This window comes from Engraulis encrasicolus, chromosome 21 (genome assembly GCF_034702125.1).
Source record: "Engraulis encrasicolus isolate BLACKSEA-1 chromosome 21, IST_EnEncr_1.0, whole genome shotgun sequence".
NCBI lineage: Eukaryota > Metazoa > Chordata > Actinopteri > Clupeiformes > Engraulidae > Engraulis > Engraulis encrasicolus.
The window spans coordinates 32682576-32698245 of record NC_085877.1 but is presented as its reverse complement, the minus strand read 5'-3'; the positions used below and the strand labels follow the sequence as shown (position 1 = coordinate 32698245).

Below are 15670 nucleotides of genomic sequence, written 5' to 3'. Positions count from 1 at the left end.
TACAAAACCATCACAGGAACGGCCCCAGCTTATCTGAAGGACCTACTGACGCCTTATGTTACTGGAAGAGAACTGCGCTCATCCAGCACAAGCCGTCTGGCTCTGCCATCCAGTCGCTCTAGGTACTCCCAGTCAAGACTGTTCTCCGTTGTGGTACCCAAGTGGTGGACCGGTCTCCCAGAGGCAGCAAGACTAAGCACGTCTCTTGCAGCCTTCAAGAAACAACTAAAGGCCTTCCTCTTTCGAGAGTATCTACTAGACTAATGCTTGAGCTGGCTTTGCCTCAGGGCAGACTCCTGACATGATGTTTAGTTTAGTTTAGTTTGCGTGTGTGTGTTTGTGTGTATGTGTACTCGTCATTTACTTTTTATGAAAAAAAAAAAAAACTAACCCCTCTTTGCAACTGCACTTGTTGTATATCTCCTGTGCACTTTGTATTTGCTTGTGATGTTGGCTTGATTATGTCCTCTTTTTGAAAGTCGCTTTGGTTATAAAGCGTCTGTCAAATGCAATGTAATGTAATAATGTAATGTAATGTAATAAATCTTAACAAAAAAAATTCTTCTCTTCTAAGACTAATATGAAACATAATGTATCACATCTTCTTTCATTGACATTTGTTTTTTAAAGGCCAAAATGTTTCTACTTGGACCATACTAGAAAGTATTTGTTTATTACTTAGTAAACTTTCATGTAAAGATCAAATTTGGCAATAGACAGCCCAGTTTCAATGAGCAGCATAGTTGCAGTACCTTTTTTGTCCATTTCCTGCACAGTGTCCCTTTAAGAGCCCAAAGGATAAACATTAGGGGAAAGCCACAACCACATTCACAATCTAATTCACAAATAAAAACATTAAAGACAGCATTGAATGCCTTACCTTACAGACTTCTAACAGAGCAGGCCAGTGCGAGAAGTCTTCACCCATAGTACATCTTGTACCACTTAAAGAAAGAAAGAAAGAAAGAAAGAAAGAAAGAAAGAAAGAAAGAAAGAAAGAAAGAAAGAAAGAAAGACCAAATTGCATTTATAGACAGCACAGGATTTGTGAATGAGTAGCATGCATTCTGTAAATAAACTAGGCTACTTTTAAATGCTCCACTTAAAAGAGGAAGAGAAGTAAAACGAGATAACGCAGTGCATGCTTTGCATTGCACCATAATAAGTGCAAGTACAAAAGTGCTATGCACTTCAATAAATAGGATAATAGTCCCACATGTGTCATCCAATTCCCTTGCCTGTGCAAAGTTTTAATACAGGTAGCCTAATATACATCCAGGTCGGTTGTTCTTTGTTGGTTGTGAAAGACCAACTTTAAAATCGAATATTAGGCTCAAATGAACACACTGAAACGATGCCAGCCCTCTGTTCTCGAGCGCATGCAACGTGTTTGATGAAGTTCTAGTTGGCTGTGCATGTCCCCCACCACCCCTCCCCCATAAACGGATCAGACCCTCCCGTGCAAAAAAAAAAATCGTTGTAGCTAATGACCAGCTAAATTATTTAAAAAAAAATTCCATTACATACCCTGGCCTAAATATACACATTTTCCAATCTTTTCGAAATTTACATGATGCATACATAATAACTACACCCCTGCATGTGTTTACACATGTTACTAGCATAGTGTCGAAGCAAACACAGATCTTGCACTCTTATACACTGCTGTGTGTTCATCTTTGACTCAGCTTCCACGCACAAAAGACACAAGAGCAGTTTTACACCGCCCACCATAAATGAAAGTTCTTCATTTACTTACTCAATTTCGTGTAGATCTTCTCACATGAGGACAGAGGAGGCGAACGGCTCTGGCTTGAAACCAAAGAAATTCAACAGAAGAACAATCTCTCGGGGGGAAATGCATTGGCCACGATGTAGTACGGGGGCGTTGACTGAGGACACGAGTGGATGGAAAATTAACACCCTTGCGCATGGTCATTAGTCAGTGGGTGCGATGGATACTATTTCCGTACTCTCTTGCGCATGGTCAGTGGGGGCGACACCACGATGGATAATTTGTGGCCAAATTAACTGCAGCTGTTGGTCAGCAGTAATTGCTGGGGGTAATTAAGGACAGCTGACAAACATTCACGCTGTCCTATGACCTGTTCCACACTCCGACCCTCGCGGAAGTGGCATTGCATGCTTCCCTGATGCTTCCAATACTGACCGTAGAAGAAGAATAAAGTTTCCGTACTCCCCTCGCCATAATTTCGTACTACGCTGTTATGACGTAAGTAAGCCCTCCTATATATCTATCTCTCCTTGCTTGAAACTCTCTGGCTTCTTCTTGTCTTAGGAAATGGTCCACTAGCGCCACCTCAGGACTGGAGGCCAACCCATTGAAAGCATTAGAAACATGCAAATTCCTATAATGACTGGCTGCAGGCTTGCAGCTGGGTCAGTGGTGACGTCACCACTGACCTGCTCCGGGACCTGCTCCGGGACAGTGTCAACGTCACACGCGATGAAGTGGACGATGTGGCAGGTTTGCGTCCCCGAGGGGGAGTTGTGTTACTTTGGCAACTGAGATAGCAAGCTTGCACTGCACACAATGTGTTTTTATTATTATTATTATTATTATTATTCTTTCCTTATGTTGGCCTATGACTACATCGTCTTTCAGAAAAAGAAAAAAAAAGGCCCGGCTATCTTTGACAGACGGCCACGTCATGTGTCGTTAATCTTTAACTTTAATTAACCCAAGGAAATGGTTCTGGTCTAGATATTCCGTACACCACCGGCAACATTATAATGTTAGGAATGTGGCAGAAGTATGATAACACAACTCGTCCCCCTCGGGGACGCGAACCTGCCACATCGTCCACTTCATCGCTATCCCAAAGAAATGCAAGTCATGGGGTTAACTTGCTGAGCTACAACGCCGCTTGCTTTGTTGGTGTTGCCTTTCAAATTTCAACCACCAGCAAAGAGGTGTTGGCCTGTTTTAATGTTCCACGTGATACTCTGTTAGTTGGCCTTTCGTTTCTTTCCCGGCACACACTACAGTTATAACATTATGTGATGTATCAATAAACCACGAAAAATGCCATATAACCTCGGCTACTCGAACAAAACAAATGTTACAGAGTACAGACAGCCTTTCAGCGAAACAAGCCTTTAGCAAACTGAAGGGCGACTACTCCACGCAACGTGTTGCACATGCGCAGAGCGGGGACACAGACCACAAAACATAACATTCGACATTAAGCAACATTATAGGACTACGTGTTGAAAACATGTCTTCTCAATTTCAAGTCTGAATTTCAAAAGACGAAACTGAGGATCGGATTGTTTACATTTTAGCTTGATGTCGCGGTCTTGTAGGCCCACAGACTGTCGTGTGGCTCACGTGTGACGTCGACTCTGTCCCGCAGTTCAGTGGTGACGTCACCACTGACCCGGCTGCAAGCCTGCAGCCAGACCCTCTCGCAAATTCAGCATTCTCTAAGAAAACATGATCCATAGCCTATTTGATAAAATCATGTTTACTCTATGAATTGTTTTGCATCTATTTACTTTATATAGGTTAATTCTAAGACCCATCATTCCCCGTTTTTCAGTCTGGACAGTAAATAATTGTTGTATTTGGCATGCTGCTCCTCATGGTAGGCCTAGTTGATTCGGTACCTCCAATAAAAGTGCAGTCCCACCTGTGACAACTCTCTTGTTGTGTCAAAGACGAGTCATGTTGGGATAATGCCTAACTTCAGAGGAAGAAACATTCTCCGATTTGATGTTTAAGTACACATTCATATGAAATGTATTTTTATGTGAAAAAGATATGAAATTAAATGACTTTTTATTCTTTCACAGTACACTAGTTTGGTTTAGACTGATTTCTCAGTGACATTTCAGTAATTGGCATCGTTTTACTCATCTCTCATTACTCATTGTAATGACTTTATGATTGTCAAGATTGCAAATAGAAAATCATTGGTGACTTGTTAAGGACTTGGAAAATGTAGACTTAGACTTGACTTGGTCAAATGTAACTTGACTTGTGACTTGACTTGGACTTGAGTGGGAAGACTTGAGACTTGTGACTTGCACATTAGTGACTTGGTCCCACCTATTACCACTGTGAATAATAATCCTGCCATATGGATCCAGTCATATCTCAACCAGAGCTTCTGTTACTGTTCTGCATTCCAACATTGTTGGGTTTGGCTGTACCTCCAGTAGGGGTGTCTAAAAAATTTGAGGCCATTGTCACTAGCCTGATATATGTTGCATTTTGTGAAAAAATATTGCGTTACACATTTCTATCTTTTTACTTACCTGTGTTTCTTGTAAAACAATTTAAAAAAAAAGAGAGAGAGAAAAAAATATGTTTTTTCATCTCAGTTTAGAACATTTGAACACATGGCCCTACTTAGAATTTGCCTGAGTCAGTGCCTGTACTGCGTTCAGGCAGATATGAAAGATTTTGGTGCTTTTATTAAGCAGGCTTGCAGAGCAAGGCCCGATTCTAGTAATCTCTAAGTCCTGTTTATTATTTAAGCGGGCTTGCGGAGCATGGCCCTTGCAGAGCAAGGCCCGATTATTAGTAATCTCTAAGTCCTGTTTCTTATTATTATCGTTCTTGTCCAGGGGGACAGTAAAAATAGAAAATGGATCTCCTCCTAGGCCTTTCGAGATAGAGACACCGTTCAAACACTAAAACGACCGGCTCGGCTTGGAGATCGCGTATATTAATAGGCTTTTCCGTGTCTCTTGTCGTTTTCCCGTTTTTGGCGATTTTGTGAAAGCCTGGGTCCCCATTGAAAACAATGGTGGAACCTTCATGAACCAAAGTTCCGCCACTCTAAAGATTAGAGTGTAGGAGGCTTTTTCGGTCATAAAACATCAACACTTTCACCTAGAAGTTTATTTGATGCATTGTTAGCGAGCTCTATGGGATGTCTCCAAATTGTCAAAGTTTCATCTCCCAACTCCCAATACTTTTTAAATGGCAGGTTTGTAAAAAAAACAGGCCTGGGTCTATGGAGAATCCCAGTCTATCAAAAAATGCATTTTTCAAGAGATCAGCACATGTCCCACACGGAGGTCCATTTGTGCCTGACCCATTTAACCTATAAACTTCATTCAAAGAGAGATCACAAGCATGACTCCGATCTGTGAAAAGGACACGTGTCAACTCCTTTTAGTTTTTTTACAACGATGTTGTAAAGACAAAAAACTCATTCTCATTCTCTGCCCTGTTTACAGCACAATACTAACTGTCATTCAGAACAGGTGCAGTCAATGAAGGGTTCCATTTCAACTGTCACTGTCTCAAGATTCTATTCTTAACGAGCAGGTGCGAGCAACCATTCTAGAAGTCTATTGTTCAGCTCTTCAATGCAATGTGATATAGTCTTGCTGGATTGTACATAACAGATAGCTGCTTGGCTTAATGGGAATGCATGCTGATGGATTAGAGATATGGAGGTTGAGGGTTCGAACCCCACCCATGCCATGTTGATTTTCAAAATTATATCATATGCAGTGTTCCTTAGCCAAGTTAAAATACCATGTATGTCATTTATTACCAATGGCAAATGTGCTGAATTACAGATATGGAGGTTGGGGGTTCGAACCCCAGTCGAAGCCATGTTGATTTTCAAAATTATATCATATGCAGTGTTCCTTGGCCGACTTAAAATGCCATGTATGTCATTTAGTATGAATGGAAAATGTGCTGAATTACAGATATTGAGGTTTGGGGTTCGAACCCCAGTCAAAGCCATGTTGATTTTCAAAATTATATCATATGCAGTGTTCCTTGGCCAACTTAAAATGACATGTATGTCATTTAGTATGAATGGCAAATGTGCTGAATTACAGATATGGAGGTTGGGGGTTCGAACCCCAGTAGAAGCCATGTTGATTTTCAAAATTATATCATATGCAGTGTTCCTTGGCCAACTTAAAATGCCATGTATGTCATTTAGTATGGATGGCAAATGTGCTGAATTACAGATATTGAGGTTGGGGGTTCGAACCCCAGTCAAAGCCATGTTGATTTTCAAAATTATATCATATGCAGTGTTCCTTAGCCAACTTAAAATACCATGTATGTCATTTAGTATATCCCCAAAACGCAGAGCTACAACACTTTCAAGATGGCTGAATCTAAGATGGCTGAATTGTTTGGCCCATAACTTCTGACTGGGTGGATGGATTTTTTCCAACATTTCTTTTAGCTTTGTTTTCTCAATAGTACTTTGTTTCATCTCTGCCCCAAAAGGCAAGCCCGCTTCCAGCATTTTCTGTGAGAATGCAATCTAGTTTATTTCTTGGTCTTGTGCAGGGCAGTAAAAATAGAAAATGGATCTCCTCCTAGGCCTTTTGAGATAGAGACACCGTTCAAACACTAAACCGACCGGCTCGGCTTGGAGATCATTTTTATTAATAGGCTTGTCCGTGTCTCTTGTCGTTTTCCTATTTTTGGCGATTTTGTGCAAGTTTGGGTCCCCATTGAAAACAATGGTAGAACCTTCATGAACCAAGGTTCCGCCACTCTAGAGATTAGAGTGTGGGAGGCTTTTTCGGTCATAAAACGTCAACACTTTCACCTAGAAGTTTAGTTGACGCGTTGTTGGCGAGCTCTATGGGATGTCTCCAAATTGTCAAAGTTTTATCTCCCAATTCCCAATACTTTTTAAATGGCAGGTGTTTTAAAACCGTCAGGGCTGGGTCTATGGAGGTTTCCATTGTTCCCAAAAGTGCCTTTTTCAAGAGGTCAGCGCATGTCCCACAAGAGGTCCATTTGTGCCTGAACCGTTTAACCTATAAACTTCATTCATGGACTGTTAGAGAGATCACATACATGACTCCGATCTGTGCGCAGGACACGTACCAACTCCTTTTAGTTTTTTTACAACGATCTTGTAAAGACAAAAAACTCATTCTCATTCTGCCCTCTGCTTAGAGCACCATATTAACTGACATTCAGTCAATCAGAACAGGTGCAGCCAATAAAGTGTTCCATCTCTACTGTCACTCTCTCCCAACATTCTATTCTTAACGAGCAGCTGCACTACCACTCCAGAAGTCTATTGTTCAGCTCTTCAATGCAATGTGATATTGTCTAGCTGGATTGTTTAAGACAGCCAGCTGCTTGGCTCAATGGGAATGCTGCTGGATTAGAGATATGGAGGTTGAGAGGTCGAATCCCACCTGAAGGCATGTTGATTTTCACAATTATATCATATGCAGTGTTCCTTGGCCAACTTAAAATGCCATGTATGTCATTTAGTATCAATGGCAAATGTGCTGAATTACAGATATGGAGGTTGGGAGTTCGAACCCCAGTCAAAGCCATGTTGATTTTCAAAATTATATCATATGCAGTGTTCCTTAGCCAACTTCAAATATCATGTATGTCATTTAGTATCAATGGCAAATGTGCTGGATTACAGATATGGAGGTTGAGAGTTCGAACCCCACCCGAAGCCATGTTGATTTTCAAAATTATATCATATGCAGTGTTCCTTAGCCAACTTCAAATATCATGTATTGTATGTCATTTAATATCAATGGCAAATGTGCTGGATTAGAGATATGGAGGTTGAGAGTTCGATTCCCACTTGAAGCCATGTTGATTTTCAAAATTATATCATATGCAGTGTTCCTTGGCCAACTTCAAATACCATGTATGTCATTTAGTATCAATGGCAAATGTGCTGGATTACAGATATGGAGGTTGAGAGTTCGAACCCCACCCGAAGCCATGTTGATTTCAAAATTATATCATATGCAGTGTTCCTTGGCCAACTTAAAATGCCATGTATGTCATTTTGTATCAATGGCAAATGTGCTGGATTACAGATATGGAGGTTGGGAGTTCGAACCCCAGTCGAAGCCATGTTGATTTTCAAAATTATATCATATGCAGTGTTCCTTAGCCAACTTCAAATATCATGTATTGTATGTCATTTAATGTCAATGTAATGTAATATCATGTAATGACTTTACTTGGGGTGGCCAAAAAAACATTAATTAATAGTATAGTAATCATGTGAACACATTATCATGTCATGACTTTACTTGGGGTGGCCAAAAAACATGAATTAATAGTATATTTAATCATGTGAACATATTATAATGCCATGACTAATTCATTAATCGTTAGTCATTTGCTGATGTTAGGCCTACCTGAGCTGTATCAGAGTGGCATATAGGCACAATTTCACATCTCTGGTGAAGTATGGTGCTGTTAACAATGGAGGTCTACTAATTTAAAAACTACAACTACTAGTAGAGTTGTTCCGAAGGGCTCTTTGCGTTAGCCTGGTCCTGACCATCCCATAATACTACCATTTCATTTCGTATTTATGGTCTGGCATTTGTTTGCTCTGAAGCGATTGTAGAAAGCAGGAAGTTTGCACTCAGTTATAGTTTGAAATTATTGGACACCTCTCACCCAATCGCTGGCAGTTACTCAACAACAACATAGCGCAGACCAATGGCTCTGGCGCAGATGTGTACGTCATTGTCACGAGCGTTCTCCCCCTTTCGTCCCCACGTGGGGGGCGTATTCGATTATTGGCTGTTTTCTGGGGGGGGGCGTTGCAATCAAAATTCTACTGCTGCAAGCACTCCACAGAGAAGCACGGCCAGACTACAGTAGTGGAGCCAATCCTTTGGCGGAAGTACGTAGGATGGCTCGCGAGGCTATCTTTGCGTTGGGTCAGGTGCAAGGGTCCTTGACATTATTCTCAAATTGCACTATTTGGTATTAGGTTATAGGTTGTACTGAACTATTTTATAGGTTATAAAGAAGTAATCTTATTTAAATTAAGAAAAGACAAATTGACTAAAATCTGGAAGTCATCACTGGCGGGCACCTCAGAGGCTCCTTCGACTATCTGGCACCCACAGGCCTGTTGGCAATGCCTGGCCAACAGTCAGGGCTAATCTGTAGCCTATCAGAATGGGAGACACACACATCCTACACCTGAGCCACTAAAAGAATGCAGACAGTGAGAAACAAGACACAGTATGTCATATTAAAAAATGTGAAATGTGAAGTGATTCCCTGTGTTAACTGCCTCAGGGGCCAGGAGGTGTAGCGATAGTGGGACCGAGAGAGTAGGCCTGGAGAGGTTGCTTCTAGGCCACAGCCTGCAGGTGATGAAAGTTGCATGCCCCCCTCCCAGCTTCTAATGCCACAGAACCATCACGGCCACGCTTCCTTACACAATGCCGTCACATAGCCTCCATGGAGTTGCCATAAGGCAGTCTTTCTCAAAGTGGGGCGTAAGCAGTCAGACCCTCTGAAGGGGGGAATGATGGAAAAAGTTTGAGAACCACTGCCATAAGGTTTGATTGAGATATGACTGGATCCATATGGCAGGATCATTATCCACAGTGGTGATGCTGACATTACTTACACCATTATTGCCTTTATTACTCATACATCATTAATTAAGGTCGGATTCATGTATGATTGAATCGATATGTCAGGATTTTCATCAGCAGTGTTAATATATGATATATTAACACTTGTAGTTCACACCATTAATTTCCCTTGGTTGTGTTGTGGATGTGTATTAGGGCTGCACAATTAATCAAAGTTGATCAAAAATTTCAATGATCAAAAATTGTCGCTTTGACGATTTAATTGTAATCACGCAGGGGACAGTATAAATGACCTGCTTTTGGGTGTCCTTTAAGCCAGAGCATGTCGACAGGCCGGTATTTCTGGACAAAAAATCTGTAGGCGCACCTACACGGTATTTCCTATTGCATAATTATTACAATTCAGTTTTATTTTGTTCATCCCTTATATAACACATTATTGGTTATATTTCATTTTTTTGTTTTTAAATAATATTTTGCACAAATTTCAGTTTTGTGTATTGTTGTTTCATGATAGCGATCAATAATCATAATTTTCAATTTTGACCCAAGTAATTGTGATGATCATTTTTTTCAATAATTGTGCAGCCCTAATGTGTATATTTCACCCCTTTACAGTAGTCCTAATTATTAATTTCAACAAGGCCCACTGTCCATATTAAGTTAATAGCTCAACATCCACATTTGGAGACGTCACACGTCCTACGTTCGAAGTTGCAGCTGACTGGGGCGACCTATATTCACTTTATTGTGTGTAAATGACAGATGAAAGATTCCACTGACTAGCATTAACTTATCAATTTAGACAAATATGTATTATATTACATTTTATTTATCAGCCACGTTTCCGCGGCACCCCTGAGGGGGGCCTGGGGCACCCCAGGGTGCCCCGGCACCCCTGTTGAGAAACACTGGCCTACAGCACTGTTAATGAAATTAGTTTAATAGACTCATCGCTTTTCATTCAAAGTGTAACACACACGTGCATGCACACATGCACGCACATACACACACACACAGTAACAAAGTCATCCCATGACGTTGATGAAACTGCTGTTTCCTTTCATTCATCACCACACACACACACACACACACACACACACACACACACACACACACACACACACACACACACACACACACACACACACAGGTCCATCGACAGGGAGGGACAAATGGGTATGCTGTCCCGGGCCCAGGGAGAGAGGGGGCCCAGAATTGGGTCCTCATTACATTATTTGTATTGGGAGGGGGGCCTAATTAGATCACTGTGTTGTGGGCCCAGCCAAAGCTGTCAGTGACCCTGCACACACACACACACACACACACACAGACACACACAGACACACACACACACACACACACACACACACACACACGCGCGCACGCGCGCACACACACACACACACACACACACATGAACCAATGTGGTTTGAAGGTTCCTTTGCTTGAACAAGATTCATATCCGTGATATGAAACCACTGGAGCCACTTCAGAGCTTTAACGGCGTGTAAGTTGTTTTACTGCATTTTCCCCTGCAGTCAGTGGTCTCTCTCTCTTTCTTTGTCTTTCTTTCTTTCTTTCTTTCTCTCTCTCTCTGTCTCTCTGTCTCTGTCTCTCTCTCTCTCTCTCTCTCTCTCTCTCTCTCTCTCTCTCTCTCTCTCTCTCTCTCACACACACACACACACTTGCACACACATTGACATTCTGAGAGAACATGTAAGTTGTTTACACACCCCCCCCCCTCTCTCTTTCTTATTCATCTGGCCCCCAACCAGAGAGAGACTAGAGACTGACTGGCCCAGCTGGCAACAAAGTCTGCCACTTTAATGAATCATTTAATTGGTTCAGCACGCCCGCCCACCCACTCACCCAGGGCAGTTTCAATGCATTCTGTAGCCCTAGGCAAAGAGGGACTTGGGGTGTCATTGTCATTTAAAGGGGCACAAGATAGGATGATGTCGTTTGTGCTGTGCCCGTGGTATGCCTGTCTCAAAATCTACAAAGTAATGAAAAATTGCTGTCGAAGTAAGCTCGCTGTGAGACTGTTTTTCATCACTGTTTTTCATCACTGTTTTTCATCACTTTCACTGTTTTTCTGTTGATACAAATCTGAACACGGTGTAAAGCGATTTTTCAAATGAAAAGTGTTTCCCACGATAATCCTTCAGACCACGCTGTCAGAAGTTGCATGTGGGGCTTTCTGACAGACCCTGGAAGTGGCCTTGAGAGCAATCGTTCGCTCACTAATGACTCGCATAAGCATCGCCTGACTCGGGACTGTGAGTAATTAAACATTTAATCCTACCTGGAACCCCTTTGAATATATAATAAGTACATAACCAGTCATTGCAGTGGGGCCCTTTCAGCACTGGGACCTAGGAAATTGCCCAGTTTGCTTCTACTCACCCACCCTGTCTCACCAGAATAGTTTTCCATGCTGCATTTCCACGCAATGCTGGGTTTGAAGTAAAATGATTGCAGTAAGATCACAAGACAATGCAAGTGTTTGCACACACACGCGTGTACAAGCACACGCATGCATGCACGCACGCACGCACGCAAGCACACACACACACACACACACACACACACACACACACACACACACACACACACACACACACACACACACACACACACACACACACACACACACGTGTACAAGCATATGCACACACACACTCACACGCAAACACACATACAAACACAAACACGAACACACACACACACACACAGTATGCCAGACTCTGGGAGTTCCATGACGCCATGGGAACATGTGGGTTGCTCGTACGGTATGTTCATATGCTCAGAGGTTGTTTGGGGTAAGTGGCTACACAAGAAAGTGCCTCTAGATGTGGCTGTGTGTGTGTGTGTGTGTGTGTGTGTGTGTGTGTGTGTGTGTGTGTGTGTGTGTGTGTGTGTGTGTGTGTGTGTGTGTGTGTGTGTGTGTGTGTGTGTGTGTGTGTGTGTGTGTGTGTGTGGTTAGTGGGTATTGTTATATTTGCATTTGAAACAGTGATTTTAGTGACATTATAGTTTTTGCCTATTGCTTGCACTCCTTTCGCAAAAAAAAAAACGGCTCCACGTGTAAAACTCTACACACAATTCCATAGCACAAAACACTTGGAAATAAACCATTCACCTTAATGCCAAATGCAAATCCTGCCACCAAAACCAAAACTCTGTGAAACAGAATAAAACATATGAAAATACTTGGGCTATTTCTCATTTGATTTATTTATTTATTTTATTATTATTTGGTGTATGGGGGTATTGTGTTTTGGAAAAGCTCTTTATTGATGCCTGTCTGATGTCCACTCAAAGCATTCCCCAGGCATGCTCACTCACACTCATACTCGCAATGGGTGGCCCCCTATAGCCAGTTATCTCCCGTGATTCTAGTACTACTAAACTGTAGCGCTGCAGTGGGTTATATTGCCTGTGTTAGTTTTTACGACTTTGGTTTATTGGTTCAGTAGGACGGCTGAATTAATCCTATTACATATCTCCTCTTCAAAGGGTGACAAGAAAGACTTTTCATAAGTGGGAAGAGTGACGGGGAGGGGGTGGAGGGACAACTGTGTGTGTGTCCATGTTTGTGTGAGAGAGTGGGCAGAAGGGGGGGGGGGTGCAATATTGGAAAGTGAAAACAAAGAGGCTGAGGTTAGAGGAGGGGACTAGCATATCTAGACAGACTATCTCTGCACAGACACATGTTGTCACTCTTTAGTCTCTCTTGCTGTGCTGCACGCATGCACACCACTATTTTCCAGTGCTCTCTTTTCTTCTCGCACTTTCATGCGGATACATATACGGGATATTTAGACGTCTCAGAACATAGTATCTGCGGAATTTTTCGTGCTCTCTCAGTCTCTTTCTTTCTTTCTTTCTCTCTCTCTCTCTCTCTCTCTCTCTCTCTCTCTCTCTCTCTCTCTCTCTCTCTCTCTCTCTCTCTCTCTCTCTCTCGCTCCGTCTCTCTACACACTGCTCAGACAAGAAGCAGGAGCTCCAGGGTGGAAGGTAAGATTTTGGTGCTGTTTGTACATACAGTAGTTGCCTGTGTTTACTTTTGAAGAACTTTACTAAACTGCTATGAAGGCCTTTTGCTATGTGATTTTAATCAATCTTTTTTTTTTAACTATTTGATTTGAAGGTAGCAGGAAAAACAAGTGGTCCTGGGTCATCTGATTTATCTGCACCAAATTTAAACAACAAAATTGTGGTTTTAATAACACAACAAGTAGGCCTAACTGAGAGGCACAATAGAAAAATACTTAGCATGAAATTTTGTTCATTTTGCTCATTTCTTCTATCCCAAAGAAACTTTTTTTCTGTTGATATCGTTCAGTCATCACAAGTGCCATGTTCTCAGAATATGCTGAGATTTATAAAACTCTTATTTTGTCTGGGTCTGACCCTTTCCTTTTTTGACACTGTACCCTTGTCATTCTCCTCATCTATATCTAAAATGATTGAAGGCTGGACTGTAATCTGGTATATAGGGGATTTTCTGGTGTCCTGACAGTCCTCAGGATGCTTAAAGGTTTTTTGTTGGTTTTATTGTTTTCCTTAGAGACCTTCCAACAATTTAGATGAACCAGCACATTTTTCTACCTTTCATGCAGACCAGTGGTTCTCAACCATGTTGTGGATATGCCCCCCTAACTTCATCATAAGCATGCCAACGCACAATAGCTCATCATAAGCATGTCAAAGCCCCCACCCAACAGCAGGAAGAAAACGGCACAGCCTAGTTATAATAAGTACTAACTGTCTGTATGCTATTAGTCAAGTCAAGTCAAGTCGGTTTTATTGTCAATTTCTTTGGAAGGTGAAAAAGTGGATCACACTCGGGTTCTTCTTTTCTTCTTTTTTATTTTGTATTTACATAGCAGCAGAAGTGTAGACAAACGTTTCGGCCGTTGCCTTCGTCAGTGTCTAAATTGTCCATTTCTTTACATGCACTGGTCATACAAAGAATTGAAATTACGTTTCTTACTTTCCCATGCAGACAGACATAGACTCTAGACTCTAGACTATAGGTGTGGACATAGACAATGAGGCATAGACACTATACATACATTACATAGAGTACCTATACAATACCCATACAGACATAACTAACTATGCTTTATGATTATTATGTGAATGGAACTTCACAATACCCCCATGCCCCCTCTCAGTTGTCTTGCTCTCAACGTCCCCCGATGGCTCTCTAATGCCCCTGTTGAGAAACACTAATGTAGACAGTGGACTGCCATCATAGCTCATCATAGTAAAGTATGGTATACCGGAGGGCCGTTGTTTTGGTCTCTGTGACTTTCTTAGCCTCCTTCATAATCACCTTTACATCTCTCTCTCTCTCTCTCTCTCTCTCTCTCTCTCTCTCTCTCTCTCTCTCTCTCTCAGGAATCAGCATGGGTCATCCCATGATCATCTCCTTCTTTACGATGACCTTTCTCTGTGTCGTCGTCGTGGCGATTGATGTGGAGCGCCACCAGACCAATGACACCCTGGACAACCTTTCGACCAATCACTTGCCCTCGACCAGTGGTCATAGCAATGACACCTCATCTTCCTCTTCAGCATCTCCATCCTCCTCCTCTCTTTCCTCATCCTCCTCCATCTCTCCAAGGAAGATCCCCCTCTCTCCTCCTCCTCGCCTCCCTCCTTTCCCCCTCTCCCTCTCCAACTCCTCTTCCTCCTCCATCTCCTCTCCTTCCTCTTCCTCTTCCCCAAGGAAACCCTCCTCTCCTCCTCTACTACCCGCCTCCCCCCGCTTCCTCCCTCTCTCCTCTTCCTCCTCCTCTTCCTCCCGCTTCCTCTTCCCTCTCTCCGCCTACCACTCCAACTCTTCCTCCTCCTCCTCCTCATCCTTGTCCTCTTCCAACTCCTCCTCCTCCTCTTCCAAAGACGCCCCGGCGCCCCCTAGTTGTGTGCAGCCGACGGGCGCCAAGCTGCTCTTCAAGTACGTCAACACGCTGTTGTCATGCGTCATCTTCGTGGTGGGCATGGTGGGCAACGCCACGCTGCTGCGCATCATCGCCCAGGAGAGGAGCATGCGGACGGGCCCCAATGCCCTCATCGCCAGTCTGGCCCTGGGGGACCTCATCTACATTGTCATAGCCATCCCCATACACATCTATAAGGTAGGGACTGCATACACGCAGGCACATACATGCACATACACGCTCATACACGCTCATACACACACACACACACACACACACACACACACACACACACACACACACACACACACGCACACACACACACATAGCCACATAGCGCTCATCGCCAGCCTGGCCCCGGGGGAAGT

At 42.7% G+C, this 15670-nt stretch overlaps 1 protein-coding gene across 1 annotated transcript in view; it reads left to right on the top strand.

The window, feature by feature from the left end:
* The first annotated feature begins 13819 nt into the window (after positions 1 to 13819).
* LOC134437378 (endothelin-1 receptor-like) overlaps positions 13820 to 15670 on the top strand; it is an 8430-nt gene continuing 6579 nt past the window's right edge. The window contains exons 1-2 of the mRNA XM_063186871.1: positions 13820 to 13845; positions 15161 to 15500. Coding sequence (XP_063042941.1) covers positions 13820 to 13845; positions 15161 to 15500 — 366 coding nt within the window. The remainder of the gene's footprint in view (positions 13846 to 15160; positions 15501 to 15670) is intronic.